General features: G+C 56.2%; 1 protein-coding gene across 1 annotated transcript in view; it reads left to right on the top strand.

Moving 5' to 3' along the window:
* SETD2 (SET domain containing 2, histone lysine methyltransferase) overlaps positions 1 to 21,343 on the top strand; it is a 41,491-nt gene that overhangs the window by 1,301 nt on the left and 18,847 nt on the right. Inside the window, exons 2-11 of the mRNA XM_061997424.1 lie at positions 1,957 to 6,335; positions 7,080 to 7,211; positions 8,035 to 8,163; positions 10,306 to 10,429; positions 11,787 to 11,864; positions 12,157 to 12,254; positions 13,965 to 14,091; positions 16,347 to 16,481; positions 17,423 to 17,551; positions 18,812 to 19,453. Of these exons, the coding sequence (XP_061853408.1) occupies positions 1,957 to 6,335; positions 7,080 to 7,211; positions 8,035 to 8,163; positions 10,306 to 10,429; positions 11,787 to 11,864; positions 12,157 to 12,254; positions 13,965 to 14,091; positions 16,347 to 16,481; positions 17,423 to 17,551; positions 18,812 to 19,453 (5,973 nt within the window). The remainder of the gene's footprint in view (positions 1 to 1,956; positions 6,336 to 7,079; positions 7,212 to 8,034; positions 8,164 to 10,305; positions 10,430 to 11,786; positions 11,865 to 12,156; positions 12,255 to 13,964; positions 14,092 to 16,346; positions 16,482 to 17,422; positions 17,552 to 18,811; positions 19,454 to 21,343) is intronic.

The raw sequence follows: 21,343 nt of genomic DNA, 5'->3' as shown, positions 1-21,343 counted from the left end.
TTTTAATTAGTTTATATCCACTTGTGTATTAACCTCTGCATCATTTCTGATGTGTGGCTTCTTTTGGAGACAGGGATAGTGTTTTCAGCGGGGAGAGTGTTTCAAGTGTGTGGACGTGCACTCTGTTTCCCAAGGTCACTGTCTCGAGTGCCCTTTTAGCCACAGCACCCATAGGAAGCACCTGTGCAATGGCACTTGTGTAAGGAACATCCATTTAAAAAGAGTGCTTTTTAACTGCTAGCACTCATTTTTATCCACACTGCAGCTGAAGATCAAGTGTATGTGTGTGTGGTGCTGGCTCGAGTAGCTGAGACTAGTCCTGGAGTGGCTGAGACTGTTCATTTCACAGTTGAGATTAAAAACCCTGTGCACTTCCTCAGAAATAAGGATAATTTTGGATATGGGATGTCCAAGAGCACAAACAGAACGGGATGAGGTTTCTGTTCCACCAGCAGTTGCCTGTGGTGCCTTCAGCCTGAGCAGCCGCTCATTGTTCCACCCGAGTTAAAGGATAACAAAGCACGTAATAATTCACAGGGGGTTGCAGGAAACTGCTGCTGCTGCCAAAGATGTGCTCATGCACCAGCTCTGGGAGTAAAACCCAGCTCTGTAGTTCTGATACTGCTACAGCTGTTTCCACTGGAGTTGTGCTCCTCACACAGGAGGTAATGGTGCCCGTGCAACGTGGATTTGTGGGGATGAGCACTATTGGCAGCACTGATAAGGTGCCCCTGAGCTCAGGCTTCTCTGCTCCAGGCTGAACAGACCCGGTTCCCGCAGCCTTTCCTCCTCACACACGTGGTCCAGCACCCTGGGAGCCCTCCCTGGCCTCTCTCCAGCAGTTCCCTGTCTCTCTGCAGCTGGGGAGCCCAGCACTGGGCACAGGGCTCCAGCTTGAGGCCTCAGCAGGGCAGAGCAGAGGGGCAGCACAACCTCCCTGGCCCTGCTGCCCACACTCTGCTTGGTGCCCTCAGGATGCCCATTGGCTTCTTGCCCACCAGCCCACACATTGTTCAGGTTAAACAGACCACGTGGGGCTGTCTCAGTGATGCCCAGTACAAAGAACATTAGACAAACAAGGCAAGTTTCCCCCCAAACTGTATCTTGATGGAGAAAAGCTTTTCAGCAGCACGTTACTCCTTAGGGCCCGCACTCCTGTGACAGCCTCTGTGCAGATGAGCCCTAAGCTTTAAATTAGCGTGAGGAATGCCAAGGGGGATAAACAGGCGTTGCTTTATGCTCCCAAAATTGCTCATCTCGGCTGGGATGAGGGGAGGTGGAGAGCTTCCCGTGCTGGAGGAGCTTTGTTGCTCCATTTCCAAAGCCGGGTTCAGTTGGAAACACTGGCACAGCACCTTTATTGGTGGAGATCCTGAGCATTTAATGTCCTAGAGAAGATGACTTGGAGCTGGTGACGTGCTGTGGCAGGGTCCTCGCTGCAGAGGTGGGGGGGGAGGTTCTGGGCAGGAGCCAGCAGAGGTGAGGTGGGAAGGGATGAGGCTTAAAACTGCTGCTGGAGTTCTCAGTCGCCTTGATTTGTGCTGAAAGCAAAGGAATCGAGGTGTGGTTTCCTGGGACGTGGAAACAAACCCTCTGACAGCTTAAAAACAGAGTGTTTGTAGCCTGAGCCCACAGCACGTAAAGCACTGCTGTCGCTTCGGTTAGCTCCGTATGTTGAACCCCAACTGCTACGAGTTCCATGAGAAGAAGGACTTTGAGGCTGGTCATTGCTAAGCCTGCTTGAAAAGCCTCAGCCCAAGCCCCGGAGGAGGTTTTGCTCTCAACTGCAGACGACTGGGTGGTTGATTTTTGCTCTCCCACGTTCCAGCCCAGGCTATCATTTTCTATTCTATTCCATGAAAAATTCAGCAGGTGAAAGCAGACTCTTGGTTCTGGCTGTGGAACAGTGCTCAGCCCCCAAGAACAATTCCTCTAACTGCCTCCTTCTTTTTGCAGGGCAAGCCTGAGACTGTGCAGAGGGCTGGCTTTATCAAAGGCCCGCTCTTCAAAGGCGTCGCTTCCAGTCGCTTTTTGCCCAAAGGCACCAAGACAAAGGTTAACCTTGAGGAGCAAGGGAGACAAAAGGTGTCTTTCAGCTTCAGCTTAACCAAGAAAACCTTACCCAATAGATTCCTGACCGCTCTCGGCAACGAGAAGCAAAATGACGCTCAGAACTCCCCGGCGGCCCCCCTTCAAGCTGACTCTAACCCCAAGAGTAAGATGGAGCAGGGGGATGCCGCTGGTTCAGCTGAGGAGCCTTCCCCTCCGAAACCGAAGGTAGAGCTGGGGAAGATCCATTTTAAAAAGCATTTGCTTAATGTCACGGCGAAACCGCCCCCGGCCCCGGCAGCGACCCTCCCACCGCCACCGCCCGCGGCCCCGCTGAGCGAACCGCCGGTGCCGGGCCTGGACTCGGCCTCGGCGGTGCCGCCTCCTCCTCCTCCTCCCCCTCCTCCCCCGCCGCCGGCACCGCCAGCCGCCTCCATGCAGCTCCCGCAGCCGGCGCCCCCGCTGTCGGAAGCCCAAGTGCCCGTTTCGAAGGAGCCGGGCCCCGCGGCGCCCAGGGAGGCGCCGGAGCCGTCGGACGCCAGGCAGGACGGGGGCTGGCGCAGGGCGGACGAGCGCGGCGCGCCCCAGCAGGCGGAGGTGACCCCGCACAAGGAAGATTCCCATATTGGGAAGGAGGACGAGGTTTCCGACGGCTCCAAGGGTGCTCCCCCCTGCTCCCGGAGGCAGGGGGCCAGGAGGAAGTTCTCGCAGTCGGACGGCGCGGCGCCGGGCTCCGAGTCCGACGAGGATTCGGTGAGGACCTCCTCCAGCCAGCGCTCGCACGAGCCGAAGGTGTCCAGCACGGAGAAGGAGAGGGAAGCCAGACGGAGCTCCGCGTCGCTGAGGAGCGACGAGCCGGGCAAGTCCTCCTCGCGCTCCAGGTCGGACAGGGACGAGAAGTACTCGAGCCATTCGAAGTCGGACAGGGAATCGCGCTACGCGTCCTCCCGCTCCCGCTCGGACAGAGACAGGAGGCGCAGCCGCTCCCGCTCCCGCTCTGAGCGCAGCTCCAGAACCGGCTCTTCCTACTCGCGGTCGGAGCGCTCGCACTACTACGAGTCCGACCGCCGGTACCATCGGAGCTCCCCGTACAGGGACAGGTCCAGGTACTCGCGTTCGTACGCGGACAGCAGGGCGCGCGACAGCTCGGACTCGGAGGACGAGTACAGGAGGACGCATTCCAGATCCAGCGACTCCAGGCGCACGTCGTCCCGCTCCTCCTCCTCCTACAGAGACTCCAGGGCTCCTCACTCCAAGTCGGACAGGGACAGCAGAGTAGAGTCGTCGTCTCACGCCGACGTGGAGAGGAGGGGAAGGTCTTCTTCGAAAGCAGATCGAGATTCAAAAAGGACTTCAGAAAGCGAAGTAACCAAAAGGTGCTCTCCCCTTGACGAGCTCGGCTATCGGAAGGGGACATCCCATTCTAAGCCCGACAGTAATGTGAATCCCTCCCGTTATAAGTCCACCCCTTCAAAGACCCCCACACCAAAGCCTGATAAATTTAAGAGTTCTTTCTGTTGTACAGAATCGAGCGAAGAAATAAAGCAGCAGTCTAATTCTCTAGATTTAGAGGCCTCTTGTCTGAGAAGCAGTGAAATCAGGGTGTCCGCTGCGAGGAGGTGGGAAAGGGAAAAGCCGCTTTCTCCGTTAGGCCAGCTCGGCGATTCGCCTGCTTGTAGGAAGGCAGAGGAACCCCACGTGGGTTTTGCCAACACGAAGGCCGAGGAGCTTGCAGGAGGCGAATGCCGCGACGGTGTTCAGGAGCAAGAAGCTTTGTTAAAGGTGACGAAGCACGAGCCGCTGAGAATGTGTTTCCCCGCAGAGTTGAGCGTAAATGGGTCCCCGGAGGGCGAGGCTGACGGTTTGGCAGCTTCCAGTGCCTCCCAAACAGAGGACGTCCCAGCGTCTCCTGACAACAGCCTGTGCCGGTCCGAAGCATCGCCCGTTGCCAAGACGAGTCCTTCGGACCCGTTGCCGCCCAACGGGTTTGAGAGCGCGTTTGTGTCTCCGGAGCGAGAGCCAGATGACGCCCGGGTCCAGTCCAGCGAGTGCAGCAGCCTGTTTAGGGAAGCAGAGGCTCCCGTCCCGCGGCGGGAAGGGGAAGCCGCCCCTTTGCCCGTCGTGAATGTAGATGAGCCCGAAGCCGTGCCCCGGGAGCCGGACGATCAGGCGGCTCCGTGTGACAAAACCAAAGAACCCGTTTTTTGCTACTTCCCAGACCAGGCCGCCCCGGCTCTGGATCCCCCGGAGGTTGAAATCGAAGCGGAGCCGGCGGATCTCAGAGTCGCGCCCGAGGCGTTCCTGGACGTGCAGGTGGAGCCGCAGACCGTCACGTGCGGTTACGAGGGCACAGAGGAGCTCCACTCCAAGCCCGCCGGCGACGACGAGCGCGGGCGTCTTTCCCCAGGAGTCAGCCTGGCCGTGGAGAGCTCGAGCAAGGGGCCCCCGCAGGATGGCCGTTCCCCGAGGCTCAGGCCGGACCGTCCCGTGCCGCCGGAGGGCGTCTCTTCCAAATGGGACGTGCCGCCGCCGGAGTGGTGCCGGGAGCCGCTCCGGCAGTCCGAGGCCGAAGAGGTGTCCGAGCTGGAGGCTCAGCACGTCGAGCTTGGTTCGGCGAAGGGGAAGCTGTCGCTCAGAGATGAACATTCCTACTACTCGGAGGCGCCGCCGGAGCGCCGCGGCGCAGAGCTCCCGGGGGACGGTGCCGTTTCCACCCAGGACGGCGGGACGCAGGGCTCGAGGGTTCCGCGTCCCGGCGACCCGGCCGATGGGGACGGGGGAAACGAGCCCTCGGCGGCTTTCCCAGACACCCCGTTTCCCTCTTGCGACGTGGCGGCCGCCGCAGAGGAAGCCGAGGCGGTGACTCAGGCGCCGACGTGCGACAGCAGCGGCAGCGCCGCCGAGTTTGGCCCCGCCGGCCGCGAGGGTTATTCCGACACGGGGGACAGCGAGAGCGAGAGCGGCAGCGAGGCCAGCGACAGCGAGGACTCGGACTCGGACGACGGCGTGCCGAGGAAACGGCTGCAGTCTGTCGTGGTCGTGCCCAAGAACTCGAGCATTGCCACGGAGGAGAACAGCCCCGGCTCGTCGCGCGGCAGCCAAGGCAGCAGGCGCTTCTCCGAGCATTGGGACGACGAGCGGCCCGAGCCCAGCAGGCCCTGCTACGAGGAGAGGCTGGAGAGCGTGGCGGGTAAAGGCTCGCAGGCCGAGAGCAAGTGTTCTCCGAGAGGGATGGAGAAGAGTCCGGCCACTTCCACCGAGCTCGGCAGGATGGAGACGGAGGAGCCGCGGCCGGACCCGTGTCAGCCCCAGAGCGACGGCGTCGACAGCACGAGCCAGGCGGATGTCACGGCAGACTGCCACGGCAAGGCCAGCCTGGAGGAGAGGCTGATGCTGAAGGAGCTGCTGGCCGTGGGGAGACCCGTGGGCCGCCAGGACGAGCAGCCCTTCTGTCAGCCAGAGAGTTTGGAAAGCGCCGACGAATCCCGGCTCCAGATGAGCTGTTCCAAGCCGGACAGCAGGCAGGGCAAGGGTGGCCTCCACCAGTCCGGCCTCGGAGACTTCTCCAGGCCGGATGGTTTTCACGCCACGGAGGATGCGAGTGGTGTGGGCTGGGACCTTTCCCAGCCAGAGAAGCCCAGTAGCACTTACCAGCAGCCAGACAGCAGCTTCGGGGTGTACTCGGGCTACGTTTACCAGCCGGGCTCGGGAGCGTACGGCGACTCGCAGAGCTACTGGCAGGGCAACGGTTACTGGGACGCCAGGGCCGGCGGCAGAGCCGCTGCCGGCAGCTACGAGCGCGTCCAAGGGCAAGTCCCGGATTCCCTCACCGAGGACCACGAGGAGTTCGAAGAGGACGAGCGGTGGGTCGATGACTGCAAAGCTCGTTTCCCCAGCCCCTCGAGTCAGTGCCAGCTGCCCGGGCAGGGCTCGGTGCAGGCACACGAGATCAGCAGCAATTCCAGCAAGGAGCCCGTGCCTGGCGGGGACAAGAAGGAGGAGGGCAAAGCTTTGGACAAAAACGACGTGAAGGAGCGGGGCCCGCCGAAGAAAAGGCGTCCCGAGGTGGAGAGCGACTCCGAGAGCGACGGGGACGCGCGGGAGAAGAAGAAGGTGAAGGCGGAGGGCGAGCAGGCGGAGGCGGCGCCGCAGGACTCCTCCATGGTCGGGCGCCTGTGCATCATGGACGACTTCAGAGACCCCCAGCGCTGGAAGGAGTTTGCCAAGCAAGGGAAGATGCCCTGTTACTTCGACCTGATTGAGGAGAACGTGTACTTGACAGAAAGGTAACCGGAGGTTTTTCAGCCTGTCTTGGTTTTTTCCCCCCCTCTTGCCTTTAGCACTTGCAGGTTTTCACTTGCTTTTGGGTCTTCGAGAGGTTTTTATGGCTAGACTGGCATCATTTGGAGGGGGAGAGGGAGGGATGTCACCTGCCCCGTGTCTGGCCAAGCTGCTCGTAGAGAAGATCCCAGAATCACAGAATCATTACTGTTGGGAACGAGCTGTAACGTCACTGAGTCCATCCCCTCGCCTCACACCGCCAGGCCCTGCACTAAACTAAACCATATCCCTCAGCCTTTGGGATCCCTCCAGGGCTGGGCACTCCCCCAGCTCCCTGGGCAGCCTGGGGCAGGGGCTGACACCCCTCTCGGGGAAACAGCTCTTCCTAATGTCCAATCTCGACCTCCCCTGGCACAACTGAAACCCGTTTCTTTATGGTTACAGAGCAGAGTTGTTCCAGGAGAGGCTAGGCAAAGTTTCTCCTTTTAGTTTCAACCTCTAGACCTCGTGCTGTGGGGTGAGAAATCCTCTGTCTAGGAAAGTCAGGAGGGAGTTTGCTGGGAATTGGTTTCTTGTACAACAAATGAAGAGGTTTTAGTCACAGCATCACAGGATCTCAAGGGCTGGAAGGGAGCTGCAAAGCTCATCCAGTGCAGCTCCCCTTGCCAGAGCAGCAGCACCTAGAGCAGGGCACACAGGGACTGGGTTTGGAGTGTCTGACCTGTGCGTCGCTGACTCGTGTTGAGCAGGAAGAAGAACAAGTCTCACCGGGACATTAAGCGGATGCTGTGTGAGTGCCCTCCGCTGTCCAAGGAGGAGCGAGCCCAGGGCGAGGTGGCTTGTGGGGAAGATTGTCTCAACCGCCTGCTCATGATCGAGTGGTGAGTAGCATCTCGTGAGCTGCCCACGGTTGTCCCTCAGGTGGCTTGGGAGTCCCTAAAACAACCCAGCCTTCCCTGGGTGGTGGCAACAAGCTGTCTGTGAGCTGGTGTTTTCCCTGGCTGCTGTGGAGTGATCTTCAGAGCCTACACACCAGCACTGAAGTCTGACCTTTGGACCTTGGCAACCTCCTGTTAAGGCCTGGAGTCTTCTGCTCCTCAGCCTTAACTCTAGTCCATGATAAAGGTGGTTGGAGGGAGTCAGAAATGCAAATGTAGCTCTACTTGAGGTCCTTATTTCCCCTCATTTCTCCTTTTGCCTCTATCTCCTCTCCCAGAGCCTCACCAGGCCGTGGCTCTGGTGTCCTTTTCCCTCCTGGCTTAGCAGAAGGGGGAGCTGCGTGGTGAGCAGGGGACAGGATGCCTGCTGGGGTTTTCCTCATGGCACCAGGGCTGTCAGCAGCAATTGCCTGGCAGAAGCCCTGCTGTCTGTTGTTTGTTTCACATCCTGGGCAGTAGATGTAGGGGAAGAGGCATCTTGGGGCAGGAACCCCTAAAAACGGGGGAGGAGAGGCTGTTTCACCCCGGGTTGACTGTAGGACACAGAACACAGCAGCAGTCACATTCCCAAGTGCTTTTGTCTCCCTTCCAGAAAGAAGCTGTCTGCAGGTGCATGCTGACAGGCAGGTGGTTGTTGATTTTTATAGCAGAACAAGGCTTTGAAGGTTTTACACTGAATTTATTCTGGCTCCTCAGCACCTTTGTTTTCCTCCTGAGCCTGTTCTTGTCCTGCTGGGAATTGAATTGTTCCATTTCCTTCCCCTAGCTCTTCCAGGTGCCCAAATGGTGACTACTGCTCCAACAGGCGCTTCCAGAAGAAGCAGCATGCAGATGTGGAAGTGATCCTCACTGAGAAGAAGGGCTGGGGGCTGAGGGCTGCCAAAGACCTGCCATCGTAAGCCTTTGCTCCTCGGGCGACGTCCTCGTGCCGTTGTGCTCCCCGGGGAAGGGAACAGAAGTTGCTTCCGTTGCTTTGCTGTCACTGACATCAGAGGATTTGCTGGGGCTCTGTCACCTTTGTGTGTGGTCCTTGTCCTCTGTCAGGTGTCCCTCTCAGCCCTTGGCACCTGCCTGACTGCTGGTTGCCTGTTAGGTCTCCCACTCTGGTTGTGCTTTCTCCTCCTCTCAGGGTTTCTGTGGCCTCATCTTGTGTTTCACTTCCCTTCTTTCTTCTTCCCTATTACGTGGTGTCAGAAGAGACACTTGTGTCCCTTCTCCTCCTCCCACCTCTGCAAGACTTCTTGAGTCCTCTCTCTTTGCACTACATGAAGGTCTCTTGGGTCTGTCCTCCCTCGTTCCCTGTACTGCTGAGGGCTGGTTTGGCATCAGCTGTGCTTACAGATCCAAGTGTTTGTTTCACTAAAGCCAGGTGATATTTGCTTGTTGTGCCTGGATCAGTGCCTTTATTGACCCTGTCTGGCAGGAGGGAGCTGGTGGCCCTCGGGCAGCGAGGGTTTGTGCTGCTTGAACCTCTCAGCAGCAGGAGGGATGTTGGTAATTTTGGAGTTATGGTCCTGTTTGGAAACTCTTGTACTCAACAAGTGATGTAGCTGGGAAGAGGAATAGTGCTGGGTACGTTTTGCTCTGCAGGTGTGTGTGCATGGAGCGGGCCTGAGATGGGAATCCCTTCTCCCTAGGCAGGGTGAGTCAAGGAGCTGCCTTCTGCCTTGCTGAGCTGGTGCTTTGTCATGCTCCCACTAGTAAAAGAGCCTCAAGGGAGGCTGTGAAGGGAGAGAGAGGAGAGAGGACATGCAGAGAGCTGCTGCACACAAAGTGCAGTGGGAGGAGCAGGGTTTGCTGGAGGAGGGAGCCAGGTGGGAGGTGTCAGAGTGAGAGGGGCTGAGCTGCACTGTGCTCCTGCAGGTAGCAACACCTGGCTGGCTTTTCCTCGCCACTGGTGTGCAGGTCATGGGGTGTCCTCTCAGGCCACACACAAGTCGCTCGTGCTGCTCTGCACGTGAACAACAGGCTTGGGAGAAGAAATTGCTGGAGCTCAAGAGCTTCAGCAGGCTGTGATTTCCATTTCCAAGCTCAAGAGCTTCAGCAGGCTGTGATTTCCATTTCCAAAGGCAGTGGGCTGGGCAGGGGGTGTGTGTGTGTTCAGTCTCCAGTGCACCCAGAACTGAGCTCCAGGACACTCTGCCTGGAACCCTGTCGTGCAGAGATGTTCTGGGTGTTTTAGTGAGTTTCTGTGCAAACTCGTGATCATTTCACTTCTGTTGAAGACAAAGAGTTCTGCTGAGGAATCCAGAGATGGTTCTGACACTTGGCAAAGCTGCAGGTCTGACAGCAGAGATTTTTGCTGCTGTATCAAATCCCAGCATGGTGGGGGCTGGAAGGGCCCTGCAGAGCTCATCCAGCCCCACCCCCTGCTAAAGCAGGTTCCCCTTGCTCAGGGGGCACAGGAACATGTCCAGGAGGGTTTGGCAAGTTCATGAGGAGCAAGGGAGCAACTTGAGCATGGCAGAACTTAAGACAGACAACAAGAGAGCTGTATTGCAGCACCTCTTGGTAGACTGAAGGGTTTAAAGCCCATCTGCAGAGTGCAATCTCTGAGGTTTGTGTAGGGGTGATTGGTTGTTCTCTTCCATCTCTGCTCTGAAACTCACCTTTCCTCCAGTTACAAGGGAGATTTGATTTACTCCTCACTTTCCCCACCAGCCAGGCTTTCCCTTTCGGTGGGGAAGGCACCTGCCAGCGTCTCCTCTCAGTGCTCCTTCATTTCCTCACCACGGCACTCACAAGGTCTTGTTCTTTGACAGAACAAACCCTGCTCGAAGGGGAGCTTTCCTCTTGTGTGCAGGCTTTTTGCTGGGATACACCTACCCACGTGGTGGTGTAAAAGCAGCAGTTCATCAGGATTCCCTGAGATTAGGGCAAATTGTAGAGTCACAGCTACATCACCAGGGTGAGCAGGCTGCGAGTTAACCTGCCAGAGCCCGTCTCAACAGCGATTGTTTCTGTTCCTTGGTGTTTCTAGCCTGCAACATCTAAACATCTAAAGAGAGGGATGTTTTTTTCCCCTTGGCTTTTGCAGCAACACTTTTGTCCTGGAGTACTGTGGAGAAGTGCTGGACCACAAGGAGTTCAAGGCTCGTGTGAAGGAATATGCCCGGAACAAGAACATCCACTATTATTTCATGGCCCTGAAGAATGATGAGGTGAGCAGGGTGGTTGCTGTGTGTGGCTTTGGGGGAGCCTGGTTGGGCTTGGCCCTGGGTACCTACAGTGCTGACTCCTTGCTGGGCTGGTTTAACCCAGGTTGTGTCACTCCCATCCTCAGCTGGAGAGGGAAACACAGCAAAGGGCTGGTGAGTGGAGACAAGGGCAGGGAGATCACTCAGCAGCTGCTGGGCACAACAGGCTCAGCCTGGGGAGCAGCGCTCTGGTTTGTGGATGAACACTCAGAGCAGAGCAGGGCCGTGAGAAACACAAGCTGAGGCCCGGAGCAGCGCCCCCAGCCCTCCTCCTGCCCGGCTCTGTCCCTGCTCCCCCCCAGCAGCGCAGGGGATGGGGAGTGGGCTCAGTCCACCCCAGCTGGGCTCTGCTGCTGCTGCCTCGGGGGGAGGCCTCCTCACACTTCCCCTGCTGCAGTGTGGGGTCCCTCCCATGAGAGACAGTCCCCCAGGAACTTCTCCAGTGTGGCTGCTTCCCAGGGGCTGCAGCTCCTCACACCCTGCCCCACCGTGGGTCTGGCCCCAGAACCCATCCCTGTGGAACTCCACTGGCCACAGGCCTCCAACTCTGTGCCACTGATCCCCACCTCTGGGCTCTGTCATTCAGCCAGCTCTCCATCCACTCACCTCCACTCATCCAGCCCACACTCCCTGGGGTTTTCAATAGGATGTGGTGGGAGATGGTGTCAAAAGCCTCGCTGAAGTCAAGGTAGATGCCATCCCCTGCTCTCCCCACATCCAGCCTGTCCCACTCCCACAGAAGTCTGTGTGTCCTTCTGCCAAGACCCCTTAGGTCTGGGGAGCTTTACAATAAATGTGCTAAAAATACTCAGGCTCCTTGTTTTGCCCCTTTTTCCCCCCAGAGCAAGCAATTTTCCTAGCTGCTGTGGGATTGTTCTGTGATCACAAGGGGGCACAGGGGAGTGTTTCCAGCTACAGAAGGGAGGACACAGTGGTTCAGGAAACAGCCTTTCTGTTGGAATATGGTGCCTGTGACAGAGATATTTGCCTTTCCCAGCTTTCACAGTCATGGTATCACCCCTCAGAGGGTCAGAAACTGGTAGTTACAACCCAGGATTCCCCCCCCAACCAAAGGACACTGTGTCATCCCACAATGAACACCAAGAACCAAATCCCACTTGCTTGGTGCTCTTCTGTTTATTAGGGGGACGTTTCCTATCGTCACAAATCCCTTTCTCCAGACCAAACAAAGCTGCTCAGTGGAGCAGGAGAGGGCGATGGCTTCCGTGTTCAGATGCAGGGCTGTCCCTGGCTCTGCTGCTTTGGGTTTGTGCCTGGGACAGAGCTGTTTCCCTGGATATCTCGTTTCCTTTCTTTTCAGATAATCGATGCTACCCAGAAGGGAAACTGCTCCCGGTTTATGAACCACAGCTGTGAGCCGAACTGCGAGACACAAAAGGTAAAGGGCTGGATCAAAGCTGCTGGCTTCTCACTCCCAAGCCTGCCATTTAGCCAGCTCAGAGTGAAAAGCATCTCTCCTTTATCTCGGTGTCTCTTTGTTTTGGGGCTGGGTTTTTGTTGTTGTAACTTAGTGAAATGGAAACCTTTGAAATGGGCAAGTGCTGCCAAGCCAGTTGGCTTTTACCCTTATCAGTGATGCTGGGTCTTGTTAATGTAAAGCAAACCCAGAGTCAGGCCTGGCTTCTCTAATAACTCTCTGTCATCTTGTTTTTCTCCCCCCATCTCCTCAGTGGACTGTGAATGGGCAGCTCAGAGTTGGGTTTTTCACCACCAAGCTGGTCCCCTCGGGCTCGGAGCTGACCTTTGATTACCAGTTCCAGAGATACGGGTAGGTTTCGGCTCTCTCTGCTTCGTGCTGCTGGCAGCCAGGGTTTGTGAGCTTTGGGGCAAGGAGAAATGCCCCCTGAGCTATCCACTGCAAGGCTTCATCTAACAGAGCCATTGTAAATGAATGGAATTTAACTAGATGAAGAGCTACCTGGATCGAGTTTCTTCCACTTGTGACACAAGAAACTCAGAGGGGAATTTCCTCCTGATTTCATGTGTCTTTCCCAGTGTCACTTTATTGCCCTTTTTGTTCCACTTCATTCCATCTCTCCCCAGTGGAAATTTCCCAGATAATTATCTTGGCTGTTTCTTTCCTCTGTCTAATTATTAATTACCCAAGCTCCAGACTCTGCAATACCCTTAAACAGAGCCTCTGCTTCCCCACCCACCCCTCTTTTACGACTTTGCAAGTACTTGCAGAGCTGTAAAAGCCCATCAGATAGCACATTCCCTCTTCCTGCCCGACCCCAGAAGTGCAGGTGTGCAAGCTCCAGCCTGGGCTTTGGCTCCTTTCTCTAAACCTGAGCCTGATGTTCTGACATTACAGCTTGTCCAGGTGTATGTTGAAGTATTTCCCTCTGTGATGAGTACAGTGACAGGCTTGAAGCAACATGTAACAATGAGATTGGTGCAGATGCACTTTATGATCCTAAGGGTTTTTGTACTGGGTACTGTTGCTTAAGGAGTGTCTCTTCCTTTTCCTGACTGACTCAGCCTTCAGCAGCACAGTGCTCTAAGCAGGAGAATGGATTTGTTAGCTGCATCATAGAATCATTTGTGCTAAAGCATCAGATGCTGCCAGTTTTCTGTTCCTGCTGCAAATTCGCCCCCTGAAGCTGGAGGCTCGTGCCATGTGCAGCCAATACACCCATCATTTTATCTATGTGTGGCTCAGTCAAAGTGATGAGGTCTTCCTGTGCTGGCCCTGTTTGGGGGCTCAGTGATGGAGAATCATTCTGCTCTGTTGGTTCATTTGGCTGTCTCACATGTTTGAGTTGGGTGAACCCAGTCTCATCTCGCTGGAGTTTTCCAGCTCTGATCTCTTGGTTGTTCCTTCCCCAGCTCAGGTTCTGCTTTGTGGTACTGCAGATACTGCAGAGACACTTTCCCCTGGGGCATTATGCAACCCAAAGCCATTCTCTCAAGCATTCTGGCATGTGGTTTAAAATGCAGAGTGTGTCAAGTAGAAAACACAGAGGCTCTGCAGCAACACTGCCTGAATGTCACGAAACTGAAATCTCTACTGCTCTCCATGGCTGTGTATCCATGCACAAAACTGTCTTTCACCTGGATCTTCCTACTTCCACCAAGCCCCAGCCTGCTCTTTATTCTGCTCTGAGCTATAAAATGCCAGCCTGTGTCCTGATGGGTGCTGAATCCTCATTGTGTAGTCACTGGGGCAATGAATACGTTGGCTGCAATGTGTGGCAAGAAGCCAGCAGACCCAACAGCGCCACATTTTCCTTTCTCATTCTTGGTTCTTAACCTGGAAAGAGCCTGGAGCTTGGGTTTCCATCTGAGGCAACATGGGCTCGTGGTAGCTGTGTATGAGAGAAGGGCTTTGTTTGAATTTGCAGTGGCCAGAAGGTGCCGGTCCGAGGAGTTCCCAGCCCTCTCCTCCGAGGGTGCGCTTAGAGTGAGGTGCAGTAACTTGTGGTGGAAGCAGATGATGTGTTAGTAAACTGTTTCTGTTGCTTGTGCCCACCAACAGCAAAGAAGCTCAGAAATGTTTCTGTGGCTCAGCCAACTGCCGGGGTTACCTGGGAGGAGAGAACAGGGTGAGCATCCGAGCTGCCGGCGGCAAGATGAAGAAGGAGCGCTCCCGCAAGAAGGACTCGGTGAGGGCAGCTCTGCTGGGCTCAGGGCTGGTTTGTTTCTGACAGTAGCAGCAAACCAAAGGCAGAGCCTGGGCTTTGTCCACTCTGTGTGAGTCAAGTCACCCCTGGAGTGTTCTTCTCTGATTGATGACTCACAATGACCTCGAGGTTCAGGCTTTGCCATGGATGTGCTCCCCTGTGCTGGGCTCTGGGAGGCTGCAGCTCCAGGGCTGTGCTCAGTGCTGGGCTCTGGGAGGCTGCAGCTCCAGGGCTGTGTCAGTGCTGGGCTCTGGGAGGCTACAGCTCCAGGACTGTGTCAGTGCTGGGCTCTGGGAGGCTGCAGCTCCAGGGCTGTGTCAGTGCTGGGCCCTGGGAGGCTGCAGCTCCAGGGCTGTGCTCAGTGCTGGGCTCTGGGAGGCTGCAGCTCCAGGGCTGTGTCAGTGCTGGGCTCTGGGAGGCTACAGCTCCAGGGCTGTGTCAGTGCTGGGCTCTGTGAGGCTGCAGCTCCAGGGCTGTGTCAGTGCTGGGCTCTGTGAGGCTGCAGCTCCAGGGCTGTGTCAGTGCTGGGCCCCTCACTCACTGCCACAGGGACACTGAGGGGCTGCAGCGTGGCCAGAGCCGGGCACAGAGCTGGGGAAGGGGCTGGAGCACAAGGGTGGTGGGGAGGGGCTGAGGGAATGGGGGTGTTGAGCCTGGAGGAGGCTGAGGGGAGACAGCAGCACTCTCTGACACTCCCTGACAGGAGGCTGGGGCTGGGGGGTCTGTCTGTGCTCCCAAGTGACAGAATGGGAGCAAACAGGCTCAAGTTGCCCCAGGGGAGGTTGAGATTGGAGCTGGGGAACAATTCCTTCTCCCAAGGGCTGTCCAGCCCTGTCCCAGCTGCCCAAGGCCGTGGGGGAGTGCCCATCCCTGGAGGGATCCCAAAGCCTGGAGCTGAGGGGCTGAGCCCATGGATCAGTGGTGGCTGTGGCACTGCTGGGGAATGGTTGGACTCCAGCAGCTTCAGGGGCTTTTCCAACCTCAATGATTCCCTCTGTTCACAGCATTTTATTTCACTGGGCCCCTCAGTACTTGTATTTTCTCGGAACTTTAGTTAAACCTGTGTTTCCTTTCTCTGTGTTAGCAGAGTCCCAGCAGGGAGGGCTCTGGCAGTGTCTGCTCGTCAGTGCCACTCAAACTAAGCTCCATGGGCTTGTAAGAATGTGGTTTGTGTTGCATGACTTTGAAAGATTGGGGAAAGACAGGTGATGCTGGCTTCACTGCTCAGGACATTACCTGATGTTTGACAACTGACAGGGTGCAGATGTTTGTCATCCCCAGGCTGGGATGTGAAATTTGAGTCTCTTGGTTGTTTTGGCCTAGGGGCAAGTCAGCTCCCGGGAGGAACGTGTGTGGACGGGTGTTGTACTTGCTGTGACTTCAGTTCCAGTCGTGTTTGCAGGTGGACATGAATGAAATATGTAACTTAAGTACAGACTTATTACTGTAGTCTCTTTATAGCTTGTCCTGCCTGTGCTCCTGAAGTAGCTCATAGGACTTCTTGCTCACTGCAGCATAGGATTGCTCTGTCCCTGAAGATCCAAACCTCTGCTCATAGCAGATCAGATCTGTTACCTGCTCTTCTGGGAGAAGCTGCCTTTACAAACGCCAGCTTTGCTTTTGCTTACTGTGTCAGAGAGTTAGGAAGCCAAGAAATCATTCATAAGGCATTGAGGTGGTGTTTTGAGGTGCTGCTTGCTGGGACAGACCATGGACGTTGGTGGTGTGGTTTCTGCATGGAGAGGGACGTGCTCATGGTGGTTGAGGTGATAAATACCCATCAGGGGCTCAAAGAAGCTGATGTATCTGCAGTTAAAGATGATTTCTTAGTGCACATCTTTAAGTGCAAACTGATAAACTGGGGAGTGTTTTGGTGCACCCCCCTGGGATTTCCTCTGCACTGCATCCAAACTGCTGTATGTCAGGGGAAATGGAGGTGGTGGAGTTGGGGGATTCCTGCCTGTGTCCCGTGTGTGCAACTGCCTGCCCTCTGTCCCCAGCATGAAGAGAACTGGTGGGAGCAGTAAGCTCTCATATGGGATTTGAGGTCTAAAGAAGTACCCCATCGTAGGAGAGAGGTGAAAGAAACCCAACCAGGATGAGTCCAGTTAGAGCCAGGTTTCTTTTCCATCTGGGCAAATGGTTGGGGAGGGGCTTCCCATGGCCCTCAAAGCCAAGGCAATGCGAGATCTGTGAGCCTGGCCCACCTGAGAGGTGTCTTTCTTTGGCTGGGGCAGGTGGATGGGGAGCTGGAGGCGCTGCTGGAGAACGGAGAGGGCCTCTCGGACAAGAACCAAGTGCTCAGCTTGTCCCGGCTCATGGTTCGGATCGAAACGCAGGAGCAGAAGCTCACCTGCCTCAAACTCATACAGGTGAGGAGGACCCAGAGGAAGGGGGGGATCCACATCTCCTTAAAGCAGTGTCCTTGGGGAGGGAGGTGGGAGGAAAGCCTCAAGCCAGGCGGTTCTGCTGCCTTTATAGAGCCCGTGTAATCTCCCCTCCTCAGTTTGTGTGTGGTGGAACTGGGCCTGGGTGCAAAATGTCTGTCTCTGGCAGCAAATACATTCCTTGTGTGTAATGCTTTAGAGAGCAAATGATTTGTCAGCCTAAAGTCAGAGCTGTAGTATCCCCAGGGTTATCCTGCATGTTTATCTCTGGGTGCAGATGAGTTAGGTCAGCCTGGAGAAGAGGAGGCTGAGGGGAGGCAGGAGCACTCTCTGCAACTCCCTCACAAGAGGCTGGGGCGTCTGTCTGTGTTCCCAAGTGACAGGATGAGAGGAACAAGCCTCAAGTTGCGCCAGGGGAGGTTGAGACTGGAGCTGAGGCAGAGCTGTTTCCCTGAGAGGGGTGTCAGCCCCTGTGCCAGGCTGCCCAGGGAGCTGGGGGAGTGCCCAGCCCTGGAGGGATCCCAAAGGCATGGGGCAGGGTGAAGGGAGGGCTGGGGCTCGAATCAGCTTAAAGGGCTTTTCCAACCAAAACGATTCTATCTGTGATTCTGTGGGTTGCAGCCAGTTTTCTGTGCAGCCCTTTATCTGTCAGGTTTGTTCCCTGATACGAGCTGTCCATCAGGTAACAGCTCTCACACTGCTGATGGCATTTACTGCTCCCAGCTGGCGCCTGCAGCCCCTTAAATCCCATCAGACGTGCACTGGGCTGGGCAGGTGCCTCCTTCTGCCTTCTGCAGTGGGTTTGACAGGCAGCATAAGCCCAGGTGAGCAGTTAGCCATGGTAGCCTGTGGAAGTCAGAGTGGGGGGGTTTGGCCTGTAAATCTCTTCCCCATTCCCACGGGCTGTGTCGCTTTGGCTCACCCAGAACACGCACTCGCAGTCCTGCCTCAAGTCCTTCCTGGAGTGTCACGGCTTGTCGCTGCTCTGGATCTGGATGACGGAGCTGGGCGATGGCAGAGGAAGCACTGCCAACAACCTGAAGCTGCAGCTGGAGGTCAGTCCTTGCCCTGGGTTCCAGGCTTTCCCAGCAGCGTTGCTCAGCGCTCAGGAGCCTGGGGGCTTTTCCCCTTCGTGTGTCGGTTACGAGCCGCGTGTCCGTGAAAGCAGGTTCTGGTGTCCTCAGAGCCACAGCCCTAAAGCTGCTTCATGGATGGAAAGAACTTGCTGCTGTGGGTTTTCCTCTGATTTCTGAGTTAGCAAGTTGAGACAGAGTTAAGTAAAGCTCCTTGGCATTGCTGTTTATTCCGTGCTGAACCTCCCAGGGAACTGGTGGTACGGATGCTGTGAACTGGAACCTGTTTCTGGTTTCTGTCTGCCCTTCTTCATGGCATGCAGGGACACATCTGCAAGCTCCTTTAGGAAAGATGCTTCCACGAGGAGATTGCTGTGCAGTTTGAGAGGCACACGTGGTCCTGCATGAGTGCAGAAGCCACCTGAGCTCTAGAGCTCAGGACACCTCTTCTGCTGACTTCTTGTTTTTCAGCAGCAGGGACAATCCTGCCCAGCCCTGCTTCCCTAGCTCAGCTCCAAGTTGGTATTTAGCATCTCTGAGTGAGCTGTGTCCTGCTTGTGCCTTTCTCCTTCTGAGGAATGGGCTCTGTTGGTATCAGAAGATGTAGAGCTGCCTACCCATGCTTCTGTGAGCCTTCAGCTCTCGGAGTGGGATGAGGATACCTGGGAGTTTCTGGAGCTTGGTGTAATGAGATGGCTTCTGCACTGGTGTGTGCTGATGGTGAGAGGGACAGCAGGTCTGGCTGGGAGAAGGACACCATTTACAGCACCTGGTTCCTCATCCATCCTCCCTCAGAGAGAGTTTTGACTGTAAATGCCTGGAAGACTTCAGTTGAGGGGTTAGAACTTGCTGGTTTGAGGAGACCCACCCATACTTGATGTGGCTCGTGCTGTGCAGAGCGAGTTGTTGCAGCTGGGCCATGCACCCTGCACACACTTCAGGCCTTGCAGCCAAAGCAGGAGCTCTTGGCAGCTGCCGAGTCAGCGCTCCTCTGACCATCACCCCTGTGTAGCTGGATGGGGAGGCACTGCTTGTGGGGCTACAGCTTTTGAGACCACAGCTCCAGGGGCTGAGTTAATCTGGTGCAGTGAGTGCTCTTGGAAGGGGCACTGTTGTCCCCACCCCGTGACCTGCCGCCACCACTTTGCTGTTTCAGAGCTGTCCCGTTGAGACGAGGGCGGGTTGGAAACAGCTTTAGATGCCGATGGCTCTGACACTCTGCCTTTCTCTCTTTGCAACTAGATTATGAAGACACTAGAGCTCCTGCCTATCCCTACCAAGAACATGCTGGAGGAGAGCAAAGTGCTTCCCATCATCCAACGGTGGGCTCAGACCAAGACTGCTGTGCCCCAGCTGAGCGAGGGGGACGGCTACTCGAGCGAGAACACGTCCCGTGCTCACACCCCGCTCAACACGCCCGACCTCTCCGCCAAGCAGAGCGCGGAGGGCGACACCGACACCCCCAAGAAGCTGGTGTTCCGAAGGCTGAAGATCATAAGCGAGAACAGCATGGACAGTGCCATCTCTGACACCACCAGCGAGCTGGAAGGGAAGGAGGGCAAAGAGGACCTGGAGCAGCTGGAAGGAGCCACGCCGCCGGAGGTGCCGGAGGAGCAGCAGCAGCAGGAGGCGAAAGCTGCCGTGGAGGCGCCGGCCGAGAGCAGCAAAGGCCCAGCTGCAGAGCTGGAGGCTGAGCCCGAGGCAGAGGCGAAGGAGAGCAATGGCACGAAGCTGGAGGAGCCCATGGCGATGGAGACGCCGTCCCAGGACGAAGAGGAGGGTGTGTCTGACGTGGAGAGCGAGAGGAGCCAGGAGCAGACGGACAAAATCGTGGATGTGAGCGACCTGGCCACCAGGCTGCTCGACAGCTGGAAGGAGCTCAAGGTAAGAGGCAGCTGCCTGCAGCTACAGCACCTCTGCTCTCGCTGAGGAGGGTGCAGAGTGCCTTGTGGCTCGGGACAAGGGGGGCTGAGTTGCTGAGCTGGTTTGATGCCAAAGATTGACTTTCCTGTGCAAAAGGGGCTTCTCCAGGTGCTTTCTATATATGTCATTTCATTGCAAACTGTCCTCTGTGCGGCTTACAGTAGATCTCCAGGTGGCAATGTGTTCAGTGTGGGCACCACAACGGTGCTTTAGTCATCCCCTTGTTTGTCAGGCTGAGGGCAGTTCTGAGGGACTGAGGTTCCCTTCTCAAGGCTCAGGGCTGGGCCGTGCCCGGGGGGAAAGGGCCTGGGGGCATTGGTGCCGGAGGCTGAAGATGAGCCAACAGCGTGCCCGGGGGGGTAAGAAGGCCAGGGGCATGCTGGCTTGTGGCAGCAGGCCCAGGGCAGGGGATTGTCCCCCTGTGCTGGGCCCTGGGGAGACTGCAGCTCGAGAGCTGTGCTCACTGTTGGGAATGGCTGGACTTGATCATCCTCAAGGGCTTTTCCAGCCTCACCAGTTGGATTGTGTTCTGAAGTGATCTCTGGGGTTAGTGACAGCACCACAGTCACTTTGTGGTTGAAGTGTCTCAGCATCTGTCAGCGTTGAAGCAAATTAGTGGTCAGTCTGAGCCTTGAATTCAGCTGCCACAACATGGGCAGCGTTTCCTGATGTGTTCACATCTGCCTGTCACCTGCAACACACTGAGCCCCCACCGACCTGCTGGCCATCTTGCACTCCCTGCATCGCAGTGGTGGCTTAACCTCTGGGTGTTTGCAGCCTGCTGCTTACATCAGGTCAGTGCTCAGATTTGGGGGTGTTCTTTGAGCTTTTGAAGACTGCTGGGGTATGCAGCTGCTCGTGGTTTCACTCCCATAGGGGCTTTCCTTGAGCAGATACCCTCTGTAAGAGAAGGGCTCGGTGGCTACAGGCTGGCTGCCTCCAGAACCAGGCCCTTGGTCTGGCACAGTGTAGGTGACCAACTTGGCCACTCAGTCTTCACCCAACAGCTTTGTTATTAGCTGTTACTATTGTGACCTGATCTAGGTGGGACCTGCATTGGTAGGGGCTTGGACTGGATGATCTCCAAAGGTCCCTTTACATAGCACTTCAGACAAGTCTTACCTTAACTCTGAGCTCCCCAGAAGGGTCAGGTGCCCTTAAACACTTGTGAACCTTGAGCAGAATGATCTGTGCCGTAAATCTCAGTGGGAGAAGAGACTTTACTGCAGGAACAACTGAAATGCTTCCTGTAGACAAATTAGGTTGTGGATTGTTTGATTTTTTTCCCCCCTGTACCAAGTGAATCGGATTCATTAGGTTTGAACTCGCAGAGCCTGACCATCACTGCGGGGCCTCACCACTTACTTCAGTGAAGTGACTCTGTCAGGCTGAACTTGGGCTTGAATTGAAACAAAATCCTTTTCCATCTGTTGCTCATACCTGGGACTGTTTAAACTGAAAGCTAAGTCAGGTCTTTGGACATGGGCTTGCTTTGGACTACCCAGGCTCAGTTTTCTGCTTGCAATCAGATGTGTTGTCCTGCTGTGCTGGGCCCTGGGGAGGCTGCAGCTCCAGGGCTGTGTCAGTGCTGGGCCCCTCACTCGCTGCCACAGGGACACTGAGGGGCTGCAGCGTGGCCAGAGCCGGGCACAGAGCTGGGGAAGGGGCTGGAGCACAAGGGGCTGAGGAGGGGCTGAGGGAATGGGGGTGTTGAGCCTGGAGAAGAGGAGCCTGAGGGCAGACAGCAGCACTCTCTGCAGCTCCCTCACAGGAGGCTGTGGCCAGGGGAAGTCAGTCCCTGCTCCTGAGTGACAAGGCAAGAGGAAACAGCCTCAAGTTGCCCCAGGGGAG

Source organism: Colius striatus, chromosome 5, assembly GCF_028858725.1.
Source record: "Colius striatus isolate bColStr4 chromosome 5, bColStr4.1.hap1, whole genome shotgun sequence".
In the NCBI taxonomy this organism is placed as follows: Eukaryota; Metazoa; Chordata; class Aves; order Coliiformes; family Coliidae; genus Colius; species Colius striatus.
The sequence above is the reverse complement of the archived record's forward strand: the minus strand, read 5'-3'. Positions and strand labels throughout refer to the sequence as shown.